At 40.2% G+C, this 15,943-nt stretch overlaps 1 protein-coding gene across 2 annotated transcripts in view; it reads left to right on the top strand.

Annotated features, from left to right (window-relative positions):
• LOC124253233 (alpha-1,6-mannosylglycoprotein 6-beta-N-acetylglucosaminyltransferase A-like) overlaps positions 1-15,943 on the top strand; it is an 80,801-nt gene that overhangs the window by 29,288 nt on the left and 35,570 nt on the right. Inside the window, exons 1-2 of one of the 2 annotated variants that reach the window (XM_046686969.1) lie at positions 10,082-10,194; positions 10,478-10,653. In XM_046686969.1, coding sequence (XP_046542925.1) covers positions 10,188-10,194; positions 10,478-10,653 — 183 coding nt within the window. In that variant the 5' untranslated portion in view covers positions 10,082-10,187. Of the gene's footprint in view, positions 1-10,081; positions 10,195-10,477; positions 10,654-15,943 lie in introns of those variants that run through there. The other variant, XM_046686970.1, reaches the window with a different exon arrangement.

Genomic DNA, 15,943 nt, shown 5'->3' with positions numbered 1-15,943 from the left:
TGATAACAGTGAAAATGGGACTTCATACTGATAACAGTGAGAATGTGACTTCATACTGATAACAGTGAAAATGTGACTTCATACTGATAACACTGAGAATGTCACTTCATACTGATAACAGTGAAAATGTGACTTCATACTGATAACAGTGAAAATGTGGCTTCATACTGATAACAGTGAGAATGTCACTTCATACTGATAACAGTGAAAATGTGACTTCATACTGATAATAGTGAGAAAGAAATTCTTCAAAGGCATTTAGAAGTTGTTGTAGTAATACAAGACAAATATTTGTTTCTCACGACATTTCTGGGCTAGTTCTTGATGCTTCTTCAGATGGATAATGAAGAAAGGGCAAGAACTTGCCCAGAAACGTCGTGAGAAACAAGTAATGAACAGTGAGAATGTGTGACCTTGTACTGATAACAGTGAAAATGTGACTTCATACTGATAACAGTGAAAATGTGACTTCATACTGATAACAGTGAAAATGTGACTTCATACTGATAACAGTGAAAATGTGACTTCATACTGATAACATTGAGAATATGAGACCTCGTACTGATAGCCATAAAAATGTATGATGTCTTGTTGATGACAGTGAGTGAGAATGTGTGACCTCATACTGTGAACAGAGGGAAGGTATGACTTCATGATAATAACAGTGAGAATATTTGACCCTGTATTAACATTTAATTAATGTCGAGGCGACTTAAGACATTGATAAACTTCTGATATGTTAACCATTAACTCACAAAACTGCACTTAAGAAGTATCCCACTTTGGACCCATCTGTCCATGTGTGTCGAGCAGTGTTATCAATATGTCTGTCTGTTGAATGGAGGGAGCAACCGAATATAAACACTAACAAAACTTCCTGCAGATGGCCTGCGGCATGTTATCAGTCACTATGTAATCATTAGCTTGTTATCCCCTGCCATGCGTTTAGCGCAAAGTGGGGATATAGTATTAGGCTCCATCCATCCGTACGTACGAATTGGAATATCTTAAGAACCGTTGACAAGATTCTTTTCATATGTGGTACCTAGGTACATCACAGTATAAGAAAGGTCCCAGTCAGGTTTGGTGACCTTGACTTTCATTTCAAGGTCACAATGGGACTTTAACGTTTTACTCTTGTCAGCGAGATATCTCAAGAACCGTTCCTTACTAGATTTTCTTCATATTCAACACCAAGCTTTATCTAGGGAAGGTGCAGGGCCCAGTCGATTTTGGTGACCTTCACGTAATGTTCAAGGTCATGGTGACACTTTGAAGATTTCAGCATATTAACCTGCAGGTTATGCTTGTCAGCAAGATACCTCAAGAACCATTCACTGGAGTTTCTTCATATTTGACACCAAGCTTCATCCAGGGAAGGCGCAGGGCCCAGTCGATTTTAGTGACCATCACTTAATTTTCAAGGTCACGGAGACACTTTGAAGATTTCAGCATGTTAACCTGAATTGTCAGCAAAATATTTCAGGAACTGTTCACTGGATTTTCTTCAAAGACTTTTAAGACTTCCCTTAAATGTTTTTCAAAAAGCAATTTCTTTATTACTATTTTTGCATATTTCATCCACTATGACATTCATGTCAAAGTCAGTCTTGAAAATATGTGTGTGTTTGAACAACTACAGAGCAAGATATCAAGAGAGGTTGACTGGTCATGTTTTAGTTGACATTTAACTTCATCTTAAACTTTCATTACTTTTTAAGTTTGATTTGATAATTTGCGGTGGGGGATTATGTCACCTTAGTGACAATGCTTGTTGTGTGTAGCACTTGAACATATCATGGTGATAAGCTGGAACGTCCAGTGAGTGAGTGTAAGCATGCTTTTATGCCGCTTTTATCAATATTCCAGCAATATCACAATGGGGACCAGGGCTCCAGATAATGGCCGTACCGGCGTATGTACGGATAAAAAATATGCACAATACGGTTGGAAATAATTTAGAAAGCGTAGCAGATACACACCACAGCAATGGTGTACCGTCTTAGAAATCATTTACAGACATATTTATCTGAAAAAGTATTGTTTTATTGTTCAATGTTGCTGTGCACATATGAAACGAAACACAAAATTACTGATACTCCACTAAATTCAATTCAGTACACTAAATGTACTCCTATACTGAAAAAATAAGGAGTACTCATGATGTTGGAAAATGATCTTGAGCCCTGGGGGACACCAGAGATGGGCTTCACACATTGTGCCTATGTGGGGAATCGAACCTGGCTCTTCATCGTGACGATTTAGCGAATGCTTTAACCACTAGGCTGCCCCAAGGAATGTCCAGGGATGTTAATGGGCTGTTACAGTTAAAAAGCTTGTTCTTGATTTTGGTTGAAAATGTTCAACATGGAGCTTGGGAAAGATCTGCAAGGCTGATTTGGTATTGAGTGAGAATGTAAAACCTCAAGTAGGGGAAATATCTTTGGGGTCAGTGTTTTACTTTTTCAAACAAAACAGAGCACAAGTATTTTTACTGTGTTATGAATGGTCAAAATGATACAAAAATACCAGAAATAATTAAAGTCTGATGAGGTATGTTTTTGTGGAACAATACAGTGGGCCCTGTGTAAGACAAGCTGTGTGGGTGGCCATGTTGACCATGCAGCTTGCAGACAACTGAAGTTGATGTATGAGGCTGAACATCCTTCTAGCACCTGTGGTTCCAGTGGCTCAGTCAGAAAACAGTGCGTTGATCTCCAGTACATCTCCGTCCGTGCACATTTGTCTTTTCCGGGAGCAGAACTCTAAAACCGTTCACTATTTCTTCACCAAACTTGGCACATACATACAGTGTACTCTGTCAATACCGGCATCAGTCGGGACCAAATAAAAATGCCGGTTTTGACAGAGTGCCGGTTTAGCTAGGTTCGCTTATGACGCCTGCGCACACGGAAGTTCGCTGTCGTACTGTCACTTTAGCATTAACAAGATGTTTGAATAAGAAACAAGGCAGTGTCTGAATGCACATTCATGTTGTTTAGATCAAATAAAAATGTCTGAAATCTCTTAGTAAATTTCAACTGATCATATATTATCGGCAGAATTAAAATTATAAACTATTTTTCGTAATGTTACTGAAAACAACGATTCTTGTTTATGCTTCGGGCAGCGGGTCTACAATAGAGCAAAGAGCAAAGTAACGATGTTTCAAACATCGAGGAAATCATTAAATAAATTGAAATCAACAATAACATTCATAAAAGTTGTCAAACGTACATATAAAATTACTATTTCCATACTTTTGTGCGATCATGCAATGTAAGTCAAGTCACTGACAAGTTACATCTCGGCTTTCACCGCCTCCATCTTGACGCCTCGGACACGACGCTTTAATGTGAAAATATATGCATGAAGCATTTTTGTCATAGGCCATAACCTAGCACGATATGTCCAATACGTTCCATAATTTATGTATAGGTAGCGATGTCTTTCTTAATATGTTCAGAATAGCATTATTTTACCCAAAACCGGTATCCATTTCCATAATATAATTGGCTGCTTAGGTCACGTGTCTGATTTTGACCAATCACGACCCTTATAAGCAGAGTGTAGTGAAAAAGCGTCGTTAGAAACCAATCTTTATCCAATAAAATCGCTTCTTACAAATGTGAAAATACTCTCGGCAAGAGTACAGTGATATTGTTGATGTTCAGAGCTTTCGAACGATACCCGCCATCAAACGATTCGCCTCTATGTAAGTGACACGTGCCACTCACTAATTAACAAGAAACTGATTGACACTTCCCATTTCTGAATAATCTCAGGAGTCAATACCCGCGAATCAACACAATGTAAACATTTGCTTGTTTATACAGTCAAACTGCCCACAACATGTATTAATTACTCAGTGTAAGTGTTACGTACCACTCACCGATTAACAAGATACTGATTAACACTTCCCGTTTCTGAATAATCTCGGGAGTCACAGCGAATTGTGTTCTTACATCATTTGGACCTAATTGCATCAAAGGGTTACGCCGTCTTTCATGTGCCGGTTTTTACAGATCCGTTTTCATAACAACTTGTTCGTTGGGACTGAAAAACAATGCCGATATCCTGAATAGACAGATGCCGATGTTTACAGAAGTTTCTAAATGATAATAACGTGCATTTCTGCCGGGACTGAAACTTTGTGCCGATGTAGACAGAGTGCCGGTGTTTACAGAGGCCGGTATTGACAGAGTCCACTGTAGATCTGGTGGTGTACTGGTTCATTTTTGGTAGTTTTGGAATTCTGAATAAAATATTTTTGGCATTTCCATGGCAACAAGTTTGACTAAAACAGAAATTAGTTGTAGTGCACTTTTCCGGAGCAGAACTCTAAAACCGTTCAATGTTTCTCCACCAAAATTGGCAAATACATAGATCTGGTGGTGTACTGGTGCCTTTTGGTAGATTTAGATTTCTGAATAAAATATTTTTGGCATTTCCATGGCAACAAGTTTGACATAGACTGAAATTTGTGATAGTGGTCCTTTCTGGAGCAGAACTTTAAAAACCTTTCAATACTCTCCTTCCACTTTTCTATATACACACCTAAATATTTGACATAATCGTAACTTGTAGACATAATCATGAAGAGTATTTTGCCATTGCAGAGGATATTGATGACTTTGTCTTCTTGTTTAATTTTATTTAAAATTCCGAGATATTAGAGTTACTAAAATAACCAAGATCTCTTTGAAGAACATCTACCAAATGTAGACCGAGGGAATAAAGTTTGAGACATGCCCTAAAATGTGTTTTTACACATGAAAATATAAAAAACTTAGAAAAAATGAGGGGTAGTGGATTTCTTTTCTGGAAACAAACGAGCAATGATAACTTTTATCTTCTTGTCTGTTTGCTGAAGAGTCACTGTATGAAAATAATCAGTTAATCAAAGTAAATCTATGATGGTGAGATGTGCATATAACCAACTGTATGAACGACACATAAACTTGATGCAAGTACACATTATATTCAATATAACAGACATGGGAATGAAGACCAGTAAAACACTTCATCCATATCTGAGGAGTCTGAATTCGTGTCCTCATGCACTGGGATCACAACAGGTGTCACAACACTGATGTCCACTCCATCACGTTGACGGTATTGATGTTCAATGTCAAGGACGTGGTCTTCAGGACGTGGACTTCAGGGGTTATCCTGCCAAACGATGCATGGATCAACTCCTTCACTTGTGAGAGCTTGAGGGTAGTGTTGTTCCTTGCATCGAACCCTTTACAGTTTGCCCAGATAACTTCGATTGGGTTCAGTTCACAATGTCTCACAGGTGAACATAACACAATGTCACCGTGTTGAGCAGCCAGCACATCGGCCCTGTACTGAATGGGCTTCTTGTTCATGCGTATCTTCTCCATCAACTGTGTCTTTGTTCCTGACGGCCTTTAGTGAACACCATGATGTGAGGAAATCCTGCATCGTCTTCTTCACGCTACTCATTGCCAGTGTGATGCTACATGGTTCCCACACACTGATGGTAATCTCCACTTGATTTCTTTGCCTCAAAGACCAAATAGCAACTTTCGATCAAACCTTTGTCCCAGCTTCCTGCATAAAGTACAATCACTCTGTTGCCCTACCTAGATGGTAAAAGAGGAGCTCTCTGTCAGTCTGTAGGTCATCACATATGGTCTGTAGAATAGTTCTTGTTTCATCCAGGTAAACTATCTGGAAGCCAAGGGCATGGTACTCTGCCACAGTTCTCAAGTAAGAGGATCTCATCCACACAATAGAATACTTCTCCCTGAAGACAGCTCTGTCATCACCACGGGCTATGTACTTGAACCCCGTCTCATGGAGGGCAATGATAAGGGTGACTCTGGAGACATTGATACTGTCCTTAATTTCCTCTCCGATACTCCTACATGAAGGTGGAATCTTCTCGTAAAGTTTGTAGACTGCCTGTCTAATCACTCCCCAGTGAAAGTTGTCAAGGATGCTTTTGAAACTGTCCCTGTCTTGTCTGATTTGTTTACAATATTGTAAAGTTGTTGGTAAGGCATACCAACTGCTCTGCAAGTTCTGTAATAAACCCTTTCTGAACCATTGAAAGGTTTACCTCTGTCTTTTTCAAGCACAAAAAACTTATAAACATTTGCAACAATCGACTGCAAATCATTGGCCATAGTGAATGCTGTAGTAAACATGTGATTGCATGACGGGAAACGTTTTTGTTAAGACTAACATTTATATGAATATTTATTAATAAAGAAACGATAATTATTTACACCAACTGTAGGATTTCCATGTAAAACCTATTTCACATTTCTCTTGTTAAACTGAACAAATCTTGAGTTGTTGTTTTGGTACTAAATTATCTCCTGTAAACTGCCCTTTTAAATTGAAATAAAAGTTAGGTACACTATAGGCGAGTTGATATATCAACAACTTAGTACATTTATCACCTTTATGAAAATATTGATGCCAAAAAGCATTATTCTAGCCTTTCCAACAGTACTTAGATGCATATTGAAAGGCTGTTTTTACAATTCAAGCTTTAAACAAGATGTTACAATTTAAATGCAGAAACCTCCAAGCAGGTTTTACAATTCCAATTTTATATCTTTCAGTAAGTTTCTCTAGAAAATAGTGCAAGTTTAGGGTGAGATACAAATACTTCAGGTACAAGTGGCAGTAGGCTTATGTTAGTAGTCTAGTCTGTGGGAGCCTGATAGCCATCAAAACAAATCCAAGAAAGCTTTGTAAAAGGGGTTCTTAAAACTTGTATAAGGTACTGCAATTAAACTATGCCTTGATAACACATTAGCTCCTCTTGGGATTTGAACAGAGCTACAGATAAGGGGCGTACAGGCGTAATGTATGCCTCCAAATCAATGAAGTGCGACATAATATAAGGTTTCAAGCGTATCGTATACGCACAGAAATACCTTTGTACGTCTAACATTCAATTTCTGTGAGTATCGTGCAAATGGAAATCTATTACGGATAAATACTTGTCAAGTTTCTTTTGCGAAACATGATTTGACACATGAGGAAACCCCGACAGTAGGAATCACTTACGTTGCCATGCAACGATATGCGTCACTATTTTTCAATTGGCTAAAAACTACACTGTTCCTATTTATATCCAGTCGGACCTGACATTTCGTGCATCACACGGTCGCTCAGTTATTTCTCACACGTCTTCAAATACAAATTCATGGTTCGAAATAGTGATCGATGAATCGTCCAGACAAACCACATCACCAACTCGCTCACACAAAAACATGTCAGTACTCCTTCAAAATTCTCAGTACACCTCCACTTGCAATATGATGTGTAAGTACACTCGCACCCCCAAAAGTTATCTGGAGCCCTGTTGAATTCAACCATTGACAAGTGTGTTAGGACATGAGAGATAACTGAAGCTTGTTACAAACAATGATCATGAACAGTTGATGGCTTAAGGTTCTTCAGGTCATCCTTCACTGATCAACATTCAAGGTCATTTCCTCAGCTCTTCCATCAGTGTAGCCAGGATTGTCACCCATGTCCAGTGCTATCATTAAACTGATTGGTAAGACCACAGTGATACCCTGGCCATACAGTCAGCCCCAGTCTGTGGTGACCACAGTGACTGGCCATACAGTCAGCCCCAATCTGTGATGACCACAGTGATACCCTGGCCATACAGTCAGCCCCAGTCTGTGGTGACCACAGTGACTGGCCATACAGTCAGCCCCAATCTGTGATGACCACAGTGATACTCTGGCCATACAGTCAGCCCCAATCTGTGATGACCACAGTGATACCCTGGCCATACAGTCAGCCCCAGTCTGTGGTGACCACAGTGACTGGCCATACAGTCAGCCCCAATCTGTGATGACCACAGTGATACCCTGGCCATACAGTCAGCCCCAGTCTGTGGTGACCACAGTGACTGGCCATACAGTCAGCCCCAATCTGTGATGACCACAGTGATACTCTGGCCATACAGTCAGCCCCAATCTGTGATGACCACAGTGATACCCTGGCCATACAGTCAGCCCCAGTCTGTGGTGACCACAGTGACTGGCCATACAGTCAGCCTTAATCTGTGATGACCACAGTGATACTCTGGCCATACAGTCAGCCCCAGTCTGTGGTGACCACAGTGACTGGCCATACAGTCAGCCCCAGTCTGTGATAACCACAGTGATACCCTGGTCATACAGTCATCCCGAGTCTGTGATGTCCACAGTGATACCCTGGCCATACAGTCAGCCCCAATCTGTGATGACCACAGTGATACCCTGGCCATACAGTCAGCCCAAGTCTGTGATGACCACAGTGATACCCTGGTCATACAGTCAGCCCCAGTCTGTGATAACCACAGTGATACCCTGGCCATACAGTCAGCCCCAGTCTCTGATGACCACAGTGTGATAGCCCCAGTCTGTGTGACTACAGTGATACCCTGGCCATACAGTAGTGATGACCACAGTGATACTGGCCATACAGTCAGCCCCAGTCTGTGATGACTGTGATACCCCAGGCCATGTCAGTCCCCAGTCTGTGATGATACCACCACAGTGATACCCTGGCCATACAGTCAGCCCCAGTCTGTGATGACCACAGTGATACCCTGGCCATACAGTCAGCCCCAGTCTGTGATGACCACAGTGATACAGTCAGTCAGCCCCAGTCTGTGATGACCACAGTGATACCCTGGCCATACAGTCATCCCCAGTCTGGCCATACAGTGTCCCCAGTCTGTGATGTCCACAGTGATACCTGGCCATACAGTCAGCCCCAGTCAGTCAGTGATATGTCCATACAGTGATACCACTGGGCCATACAGTCAGCCCCAGTCTGTGATGACCACAGTGATACCCTGGCCATACAGTCAGCCCCATTCTGTGATGACCACAGTGATACCCTGGCCATACAGTCATACCCTTCTGTGGCCAGTGCCCCCAGTCTGTGATGACCACAGTGATACCCTGGCCATACAGTCAGCCCCATTCTGTGATGTCCACAGTGATACTCTGGCCATACAGTCTGCCCCAGTCTGTGATGTCCACAGTGATACCCTGGCCATACAGTCAGCCCCAGTCTGTGATGTCCACAGTGATACCCTGGCTATACAGTCAGCCCCAGTCTGTGGTGTGCACAGTGATACCCTGGCCATACAGTCAGGCCCCAGTCTGTGATGTCCACAGTGATACCCTGGCCATACAGTCAGCCCCAGTCTGTGATGTCCACAGTGATACTCTGGCCATACAGTCAGCCCCAGTCTGTGATGACCACAGTGATACCCTGGCCATACAGTCAGCCCCAGTCTATGATGACCACAGTGATACCCTGGCCATATAGTCAGCCCCAGTCTGTGATGACCACAGTGATACCTGGCCATACAGTCAGACCCAGTCTGTGATGACCACAGTGATACCCTGGCCATACAGTCAGCCCCAGTCTGTGATGACCACAGTGATACCCTGGCCATACAGTCAGCCCCAGTCTATGATGACCACAGTGATACCCTGGCCATATGGTCAGCCCCAGTCTGTGATGACCACAGTGATACCTGGCCATACAGTCATCCCCAGTCTGTGATGACCACAGTGATACCCTGGCCATACAGTCAGCCCCAGTCTGTGATGACCACAGTGATACCCTGGCCACACAGTCAGCCCGAGTCTGTGATGACCACAGTGATACCCTGGCCACACAGTCAGCCCGAGTCTGTGATGACCACAGTGATACCCTGGCTATACAGTCAGCCCCAATCTGTGATACCTGATGATGCCTCTACTGTCTGCTGTGGGACGTCTGCTTCAGACAGCATACATCCAGACAGCTCACACAGCCGGGTGGTCCTTGCAGTTCTGTTTGTGGCAACACTAATATCTCTATTCATAGGCTCTATGCGATATTCTCTACTTCAGGAAGTTCCATGGAGCCAATCACATGCATGCATAGTCACAACTACATCAATAGACACCACTATATTGTGGTGTTCATGTGGCAGAGACTGGAATAGTGTGTGTATTGTGTCATTGGACGCAGTCATTATACAGCTTCCTGTTCACAACTATGTCACATGTTTGAGCTGCTCTGATAACTTACAGTGGGATGACTCAGTTGTGAGTAGAGAGCTTATGGCAGGATTAAAAAAGACATCAGCATGAAAAGTTTGACCAAGATACAGTGACTCAGAAGAAACTTAGAGATTTTAAATGGAAGGTATTTATGTTGAGAGAAAACAGGTGTGCCTTGATCATATGTGACAAGAATGCTACTGTAAGCATGTTTAATGGTCTGTTATTTCAGCATGGCATATTGAGAAGTTTTGATGTTTATGGACCATATGTGACTAGGATGCTTTGGTAAGCACCATGTCGGGTTGTTTATCATGGTATGGTTTCAGTAAGAGTGAACCATCTATTATTTCAACATAACATGTTGAGAAGTCTTAACACATGGTCTCTTATAGTTTTCTTATTTCATAGTCTTCGTCATTTTTCAGGTAGTCATGTTGGTGTGAGAACGATGCGGCTGCCACTATGGCGTCGACTGACGCGCAACGTCTACCGCAAGGTGATGGTGTTCTTGGTGCTCCTGCTGATCATCTGGTGTGCCACTCTTGCCAACATAACACTTATCTTCAGTGTCAAGCCACCCAAAGAGAGTGAAGTATTGAAGGTACGGAGTATCACTGTTTGTTTGTTATTATGTGTGATGTGGCAGTCCTTTATGAAGTCAGAATATGAGGTGAAATAATCACAATCTATTTCATGATAGGGGCAGTCGTATGTGTCAGTTGTGGTTTTGTGAATAGCAAATGTTTGAGAATATTGAATTTTAGGAAATTTTATTAGATTTTTGTTAATGGATGTGAGTTTTTATGAAGAGCATCAAAATCAATAAATCGGATTTAATTTCTATAATTTACGTATTCAGCTATTACTCTAATTTCAATGAATCCCAGTAATCGATGAAATAGAGAGTGTGTAATTACATGGACAACTAGATGTACTGAAAGGTGCCTTTGCCATGGCTGCTCAGGAAAATAATTACTGATATGTCTGAATATATTTCTGTATGGATGTGTTCAGATGAATATGAATCAGTTTTGCTGTCCATTCTATACACTCTATTTGTGGGCAGTAGTGTATCAACCTAGCTGTGAAAGCTGTGGTGTTGATAGGAGGCACCAATAAGTCTACAGAACCTGTATATGACATGGTTTACAATAGATATTAGTCATAGCGAATGGACTAGCATAAATTGATTCAATTAGACCAGGAGAAATAACTTTTGTTGATGTACTACTAAACTAAAGACCTTATATGTGTAAATATCTAATTTACATTACTATTACAGAATTATTTCATGGTTCCAAATGGATAAGGTCTTTGGTTGAATGCTTTGGTTGTAATAAATATTGAATGAATTTTGTAATATTAATACAAAAAGATTAAAAGATATACAGTGAATACTTTTTAATAACCAGACAGTGTTATTACATGATGAAATTGTATATATAACTTTGGATTTGCTGGCATGGTATTTCTTGTGTTTCATGCTCCAAGACGTTTCATCAAAATTCATTGGTCATGTATAATGCATGCCACCCTCTACACAACTTTCTTTATTTGAAAAATAATGTGCACTATGCTCGAAGCTATCGTATCTGAAACATAGAATCATGAATATTATAATGGAGCCAGCTTGAACCAGTGAGACAGGAAGTTTGGCCCTGGTCAGAAAAACTAATACTTCTTACAAATATGGTCCAAACTCTAGTGTTGTGATCATTTACTGAAGAATTACACTTCTCCCTATCACTGAGTATCTGCGCAGTCACTGGGTGGGGTAATTCTGTCCAGCACAAAGCAGCATTGTTGTTGTCCCACGCCGCAACATGGAACGGGTGACTATGTATTCAGCGGCATCCCTGTGTACGTCCCGATTCTTGTTAATGAGATATCTCATGAACTGTTGTATCCAATGTCTTCAAATTTGGTGACAACCTACATTGGGGGGATTACCCAGACACCAGTTGATATTGGTTACCGTGACCTTATTTTCAAGGTCACCACGACACTTTGACCACTTTTGAAATTCTTGTTAACGAGATATTTCATGCACTGTTGTACCAATGTCTTCAAATTTGGTGACAGCCTACATTGGGGGATTATGCAGATACCAGTTGATTTGGGTGACCTTGACCTTATCTTCAAGGTCACCACGACATTTTGACCACTTTTCGAACTCTTGTTAAAGCGATATCTCATAAAACATTGCACCCAATGTCTTCAATTATGTCGACAGCCTACATTGGGTGATTATGCAGACATCAGTCATTTCATGCATCTTGTATGTGACCAAAAAATAAAAAGTAGTAATTGTTTTATAAATATTCCATTCTTCAGCGGCAGGGGGACTTTGCCATATCAGTGGCTGACACTTGTTTCAGTACTGAATTGAATACCCTCTCATAGTCAATTACAAGTAGGTTCCCTTTACAATACATCCTTTGAATTGCTGTTCACAAATCAGTGAGCAGCCTGGTACTGCAGCATGAAATACTTGATTCATGACAAGTGTGACAGATGATGGGAATATGTAATATGGGTATTACAGAGATGCCCACCTGTAGCCTGAATTTACGGTGTTATGTATATCATCCTCGAATATAAGGGGGCTTTCCCCTCACTAAACAGATTGAATAAATTTTACATCTATCTTGAATGTAATGAGATATACTGATAAATATTTGTTGTATACATAAACAGAATAAATTGTGTGTAGAAAGTAAAATAACTGCACATAAAAATTTAGATATGAAAATATGTTGCCAATTAGAAAAAACCCTGGTGAAAACCATTAAAATTGCTGATTACATTAAAAATGTATATATTGCGATTATGATTGATAATCGTTGACCACAAGTCCTCCGATAATCGATAGTGGATTTGGTTTCCCCAACACTAATGTAATTATTAATTACCAAAGTTATACATAATGGCTGTTTGTTGAAATTTGTCACCAATAGATGGCCATGGTTAGGTTTGGGTACCACGTGGTCATGAAACTTCTATTTTCCAGTGCTTTTTCAGTTTTGATGTCCTTTTTGTCGATGTCAATGGATTGCTTTGATATTCACATTTGGATTGCTTTGATATTCACATTTGATGGTTAAACATTGATCATGTTAAATCATTTGTGCACAAGCAGAGTGATTTTTCCCTACATTGTCTTGTGAGTTTAACTGCTCCAAGTTCTTTTAAACGTTTGATCAGGGCGGGTAGCCTTGTGGTTAAAGCGTTCACTCATCATGTCGAAGACATTTGTTCAGTTCGATTACCCACATGAGTACAATGTGTGCAGCCCATTTCTGTGTCCCCCGCCATGATATTGCTGCAATATTGTAGAACCCAACTCACTCCTTCAAGATGTGATGTCCAATGTGGCTGTGTAACTAACATCCGTGTACTCATGTTACATATACACCTAGGACTAATGAAACTGTTCAAGTATAAACAGGTATCATGGTGCTGTTACTTGTGTCATGCGAAATTATTCTTTTTATATCTACTGCATGATTGCTCCAAAGATATAGTGAGGTTTGGCATCCATCGTCTCAGATTGGAAGTGGGTGTAAATGGTGTGAAAGTAGTGCCATTAGGGGGAAGAAAACAGTCATCCAAAGGAAATACCAGGTTTGGAGGACTGAAATAATGAAAATTCAAATCAGTATCCATGGTAAAAAACCCACAATCTTTCTGATCACTATTACCATGACCACAATTTATTGATAACTATACATGATACATGTCAATATTGATATTCACATGTTTACATGACAGTGTCAAGCTGACTTGGTGAAGCATTAACGATATTCAGTGGATGTAGTTTCAGGGAGCAGTAAATTTCACCATGGTACTGTTACCTTAACGAGGAAGGGAGAGCTGTAGGTTACCATGGAGCAATCACATCTTCAGGATTCTCTGATGAATTTGAAGTGAGAAAATTCAATGTTTCAGCTAATGGGTTTGTAATTTGAATCTGCAGTATGAATGGGTGATGTTGACTGTAACAGGAGCAGATCTTCAACACCTATAGCTTATTGATCATCTATGGAGCAGTATGTAATATGGTGGACAGTTTCCACTGGGGAAACCCTAGGGATTTGAATAATGGCAAATTGAGAATGATTTTCTTATGTTCTGTCAGTACTGAAAATCGTTTTGATTGTTGGTTCATGGCTCCTCAGGGAAATTGATACATTCCCATTTTCCATGATTCCAAGTCCTTTATCGAGGGCCAGTAAGCTTGTCAATCACTGCACTAGACTAGTAACAGTTTTCATAATTCTGTTATTTAACAAATTTTGTGAGGAATGTAAGTGAGTATTGTTTTATGCTACATTTGGCAATATGCCAGTCTGATCATAATAAAGGACATTAAGAATGGGCTTGACACACTGAATCCATCGAATGCTTATATCTGTAGGGTACTACGACCTCTCTGAGCTATATACTAGTACTGTATATCACTGCATATAGAATGGCCCTGTGAATAAGGATTCCACATGTACAAGCCTTCAAAATCAATGCTAATTTAAATATCCCATCTATAACTCGACTCTGAACGAAGCATATGCTCAGAGCATACACAATCCCTAATTTGTAATAAATATGTGTTTGTGTCCCAATCTTTTTTATACAATGCTTGGTTGTAGAGAAGTCCAGCACATGGTGCCACTTTGTGTGTTGACCTTGTGCATGAAAGTGTAATTTCAGTATTGGTTACAGTACTTTGATCCCGCTCATGCTCACTTCCCTCTCGCCGATGTCAGAGACTTTATGTTTCCCACTGTGTCAGCTGGTTTAGCAATTGTAATGGAGCTAATATTCACATGAACTTTAGATGCAGAATAGGATAGTATGAACAACATATTTACATTCAATGGAAGCTTATGTACCAAAATAGTTCTTGGAACAGTTACTTCAAAAGACATTTTACTGTTGTACAACATCAGTGGTAATCGGACATCAGCTGACATTGCTAGTCGAAAAACTATGTGAGATCTTCTGACATACCCCACCTTCAAACCCCTCTAATTCTGGGTTGGAGAAACTCACCTTTTATGTGGTGATACATTGTGAACTCAAACGGAAATAAGTTACAGTAAATGGTTATATTCATATGGGTTTATGTATTATGCATGAGTTACACCCAGCCTTATTTCAATACTTGACTAGCAATACATATGGGTCATCACTTGACGGGACAGCAACCTTGTGTAGCTCTCCTCCTGACACTTTGTATTCAGAATGATACTCAATCCTGTCATTACATGTGCTTGTGGCCAGACAACAGACACAAGCTCAGTGGAATGTCTTTTTTAGTAGTGGTTGTCCGATTAATTGAAATAATCGAAGATTGGTCGCTGTGACTAAACGACCAAGCAATCGATCATGTTTTCTCATAATCGAACATAAACAATTCTGGAACACTTGTTTTCATAAACAATATTTTTCACAAGGTTTGTTTTTGTCTGTTACATTTCATAAGCACTACAAGTTCGTTTCAAGTCATGATTGAATTTATCTTAAAGACTCCAAGAAATTTTTGTTCCTGACATACTAGTCATCCTTTAAAGATGTGAAATTTTGCCAAAAAAAACCCCAAAACTACATGTTTTTTCCTTATTTTTATGTGCATTAACAAATTTTATTAATGACGCTAACCAATTTTTTTCGATGATTGATCGGTTGTAATAAACCAATCATCAATTATGAGATTTTAACCAATTCCCAACACTACTTTTTAGTGAAAAGAAATATAACTGAGAATGGATCCCTGTAACTGCATTGTATCCTCAATACTAAATATGACTGTACAGAAACTGAGGTACACAAACGCAACTCATTGGCTTGGTGTGGATTGGTGAACCACTTTATCTGTTTGACCCAGGTGGACG

The sequence above is a fragment of the Haliotis rubra genome, unplaced genomic scaffold (assembly GCF_003918875.1).
Source record: "Haliotis rubra isolate DU_JTF1 unplaced genomic scaffold, ASM391887v1 Scf536, whole genome shotgun sequence".
Lineage (NCBI taxonomy): Eukaryota > Metazoa > Mollusca > Gastropoda > Lepetellida > Haliotidae > Haliotis > Haliotis rubra.
Note: the sequence above shows the minus strand (reverse complement) of the source record. Positions and strands in the feature narration are given on the sequence as shown.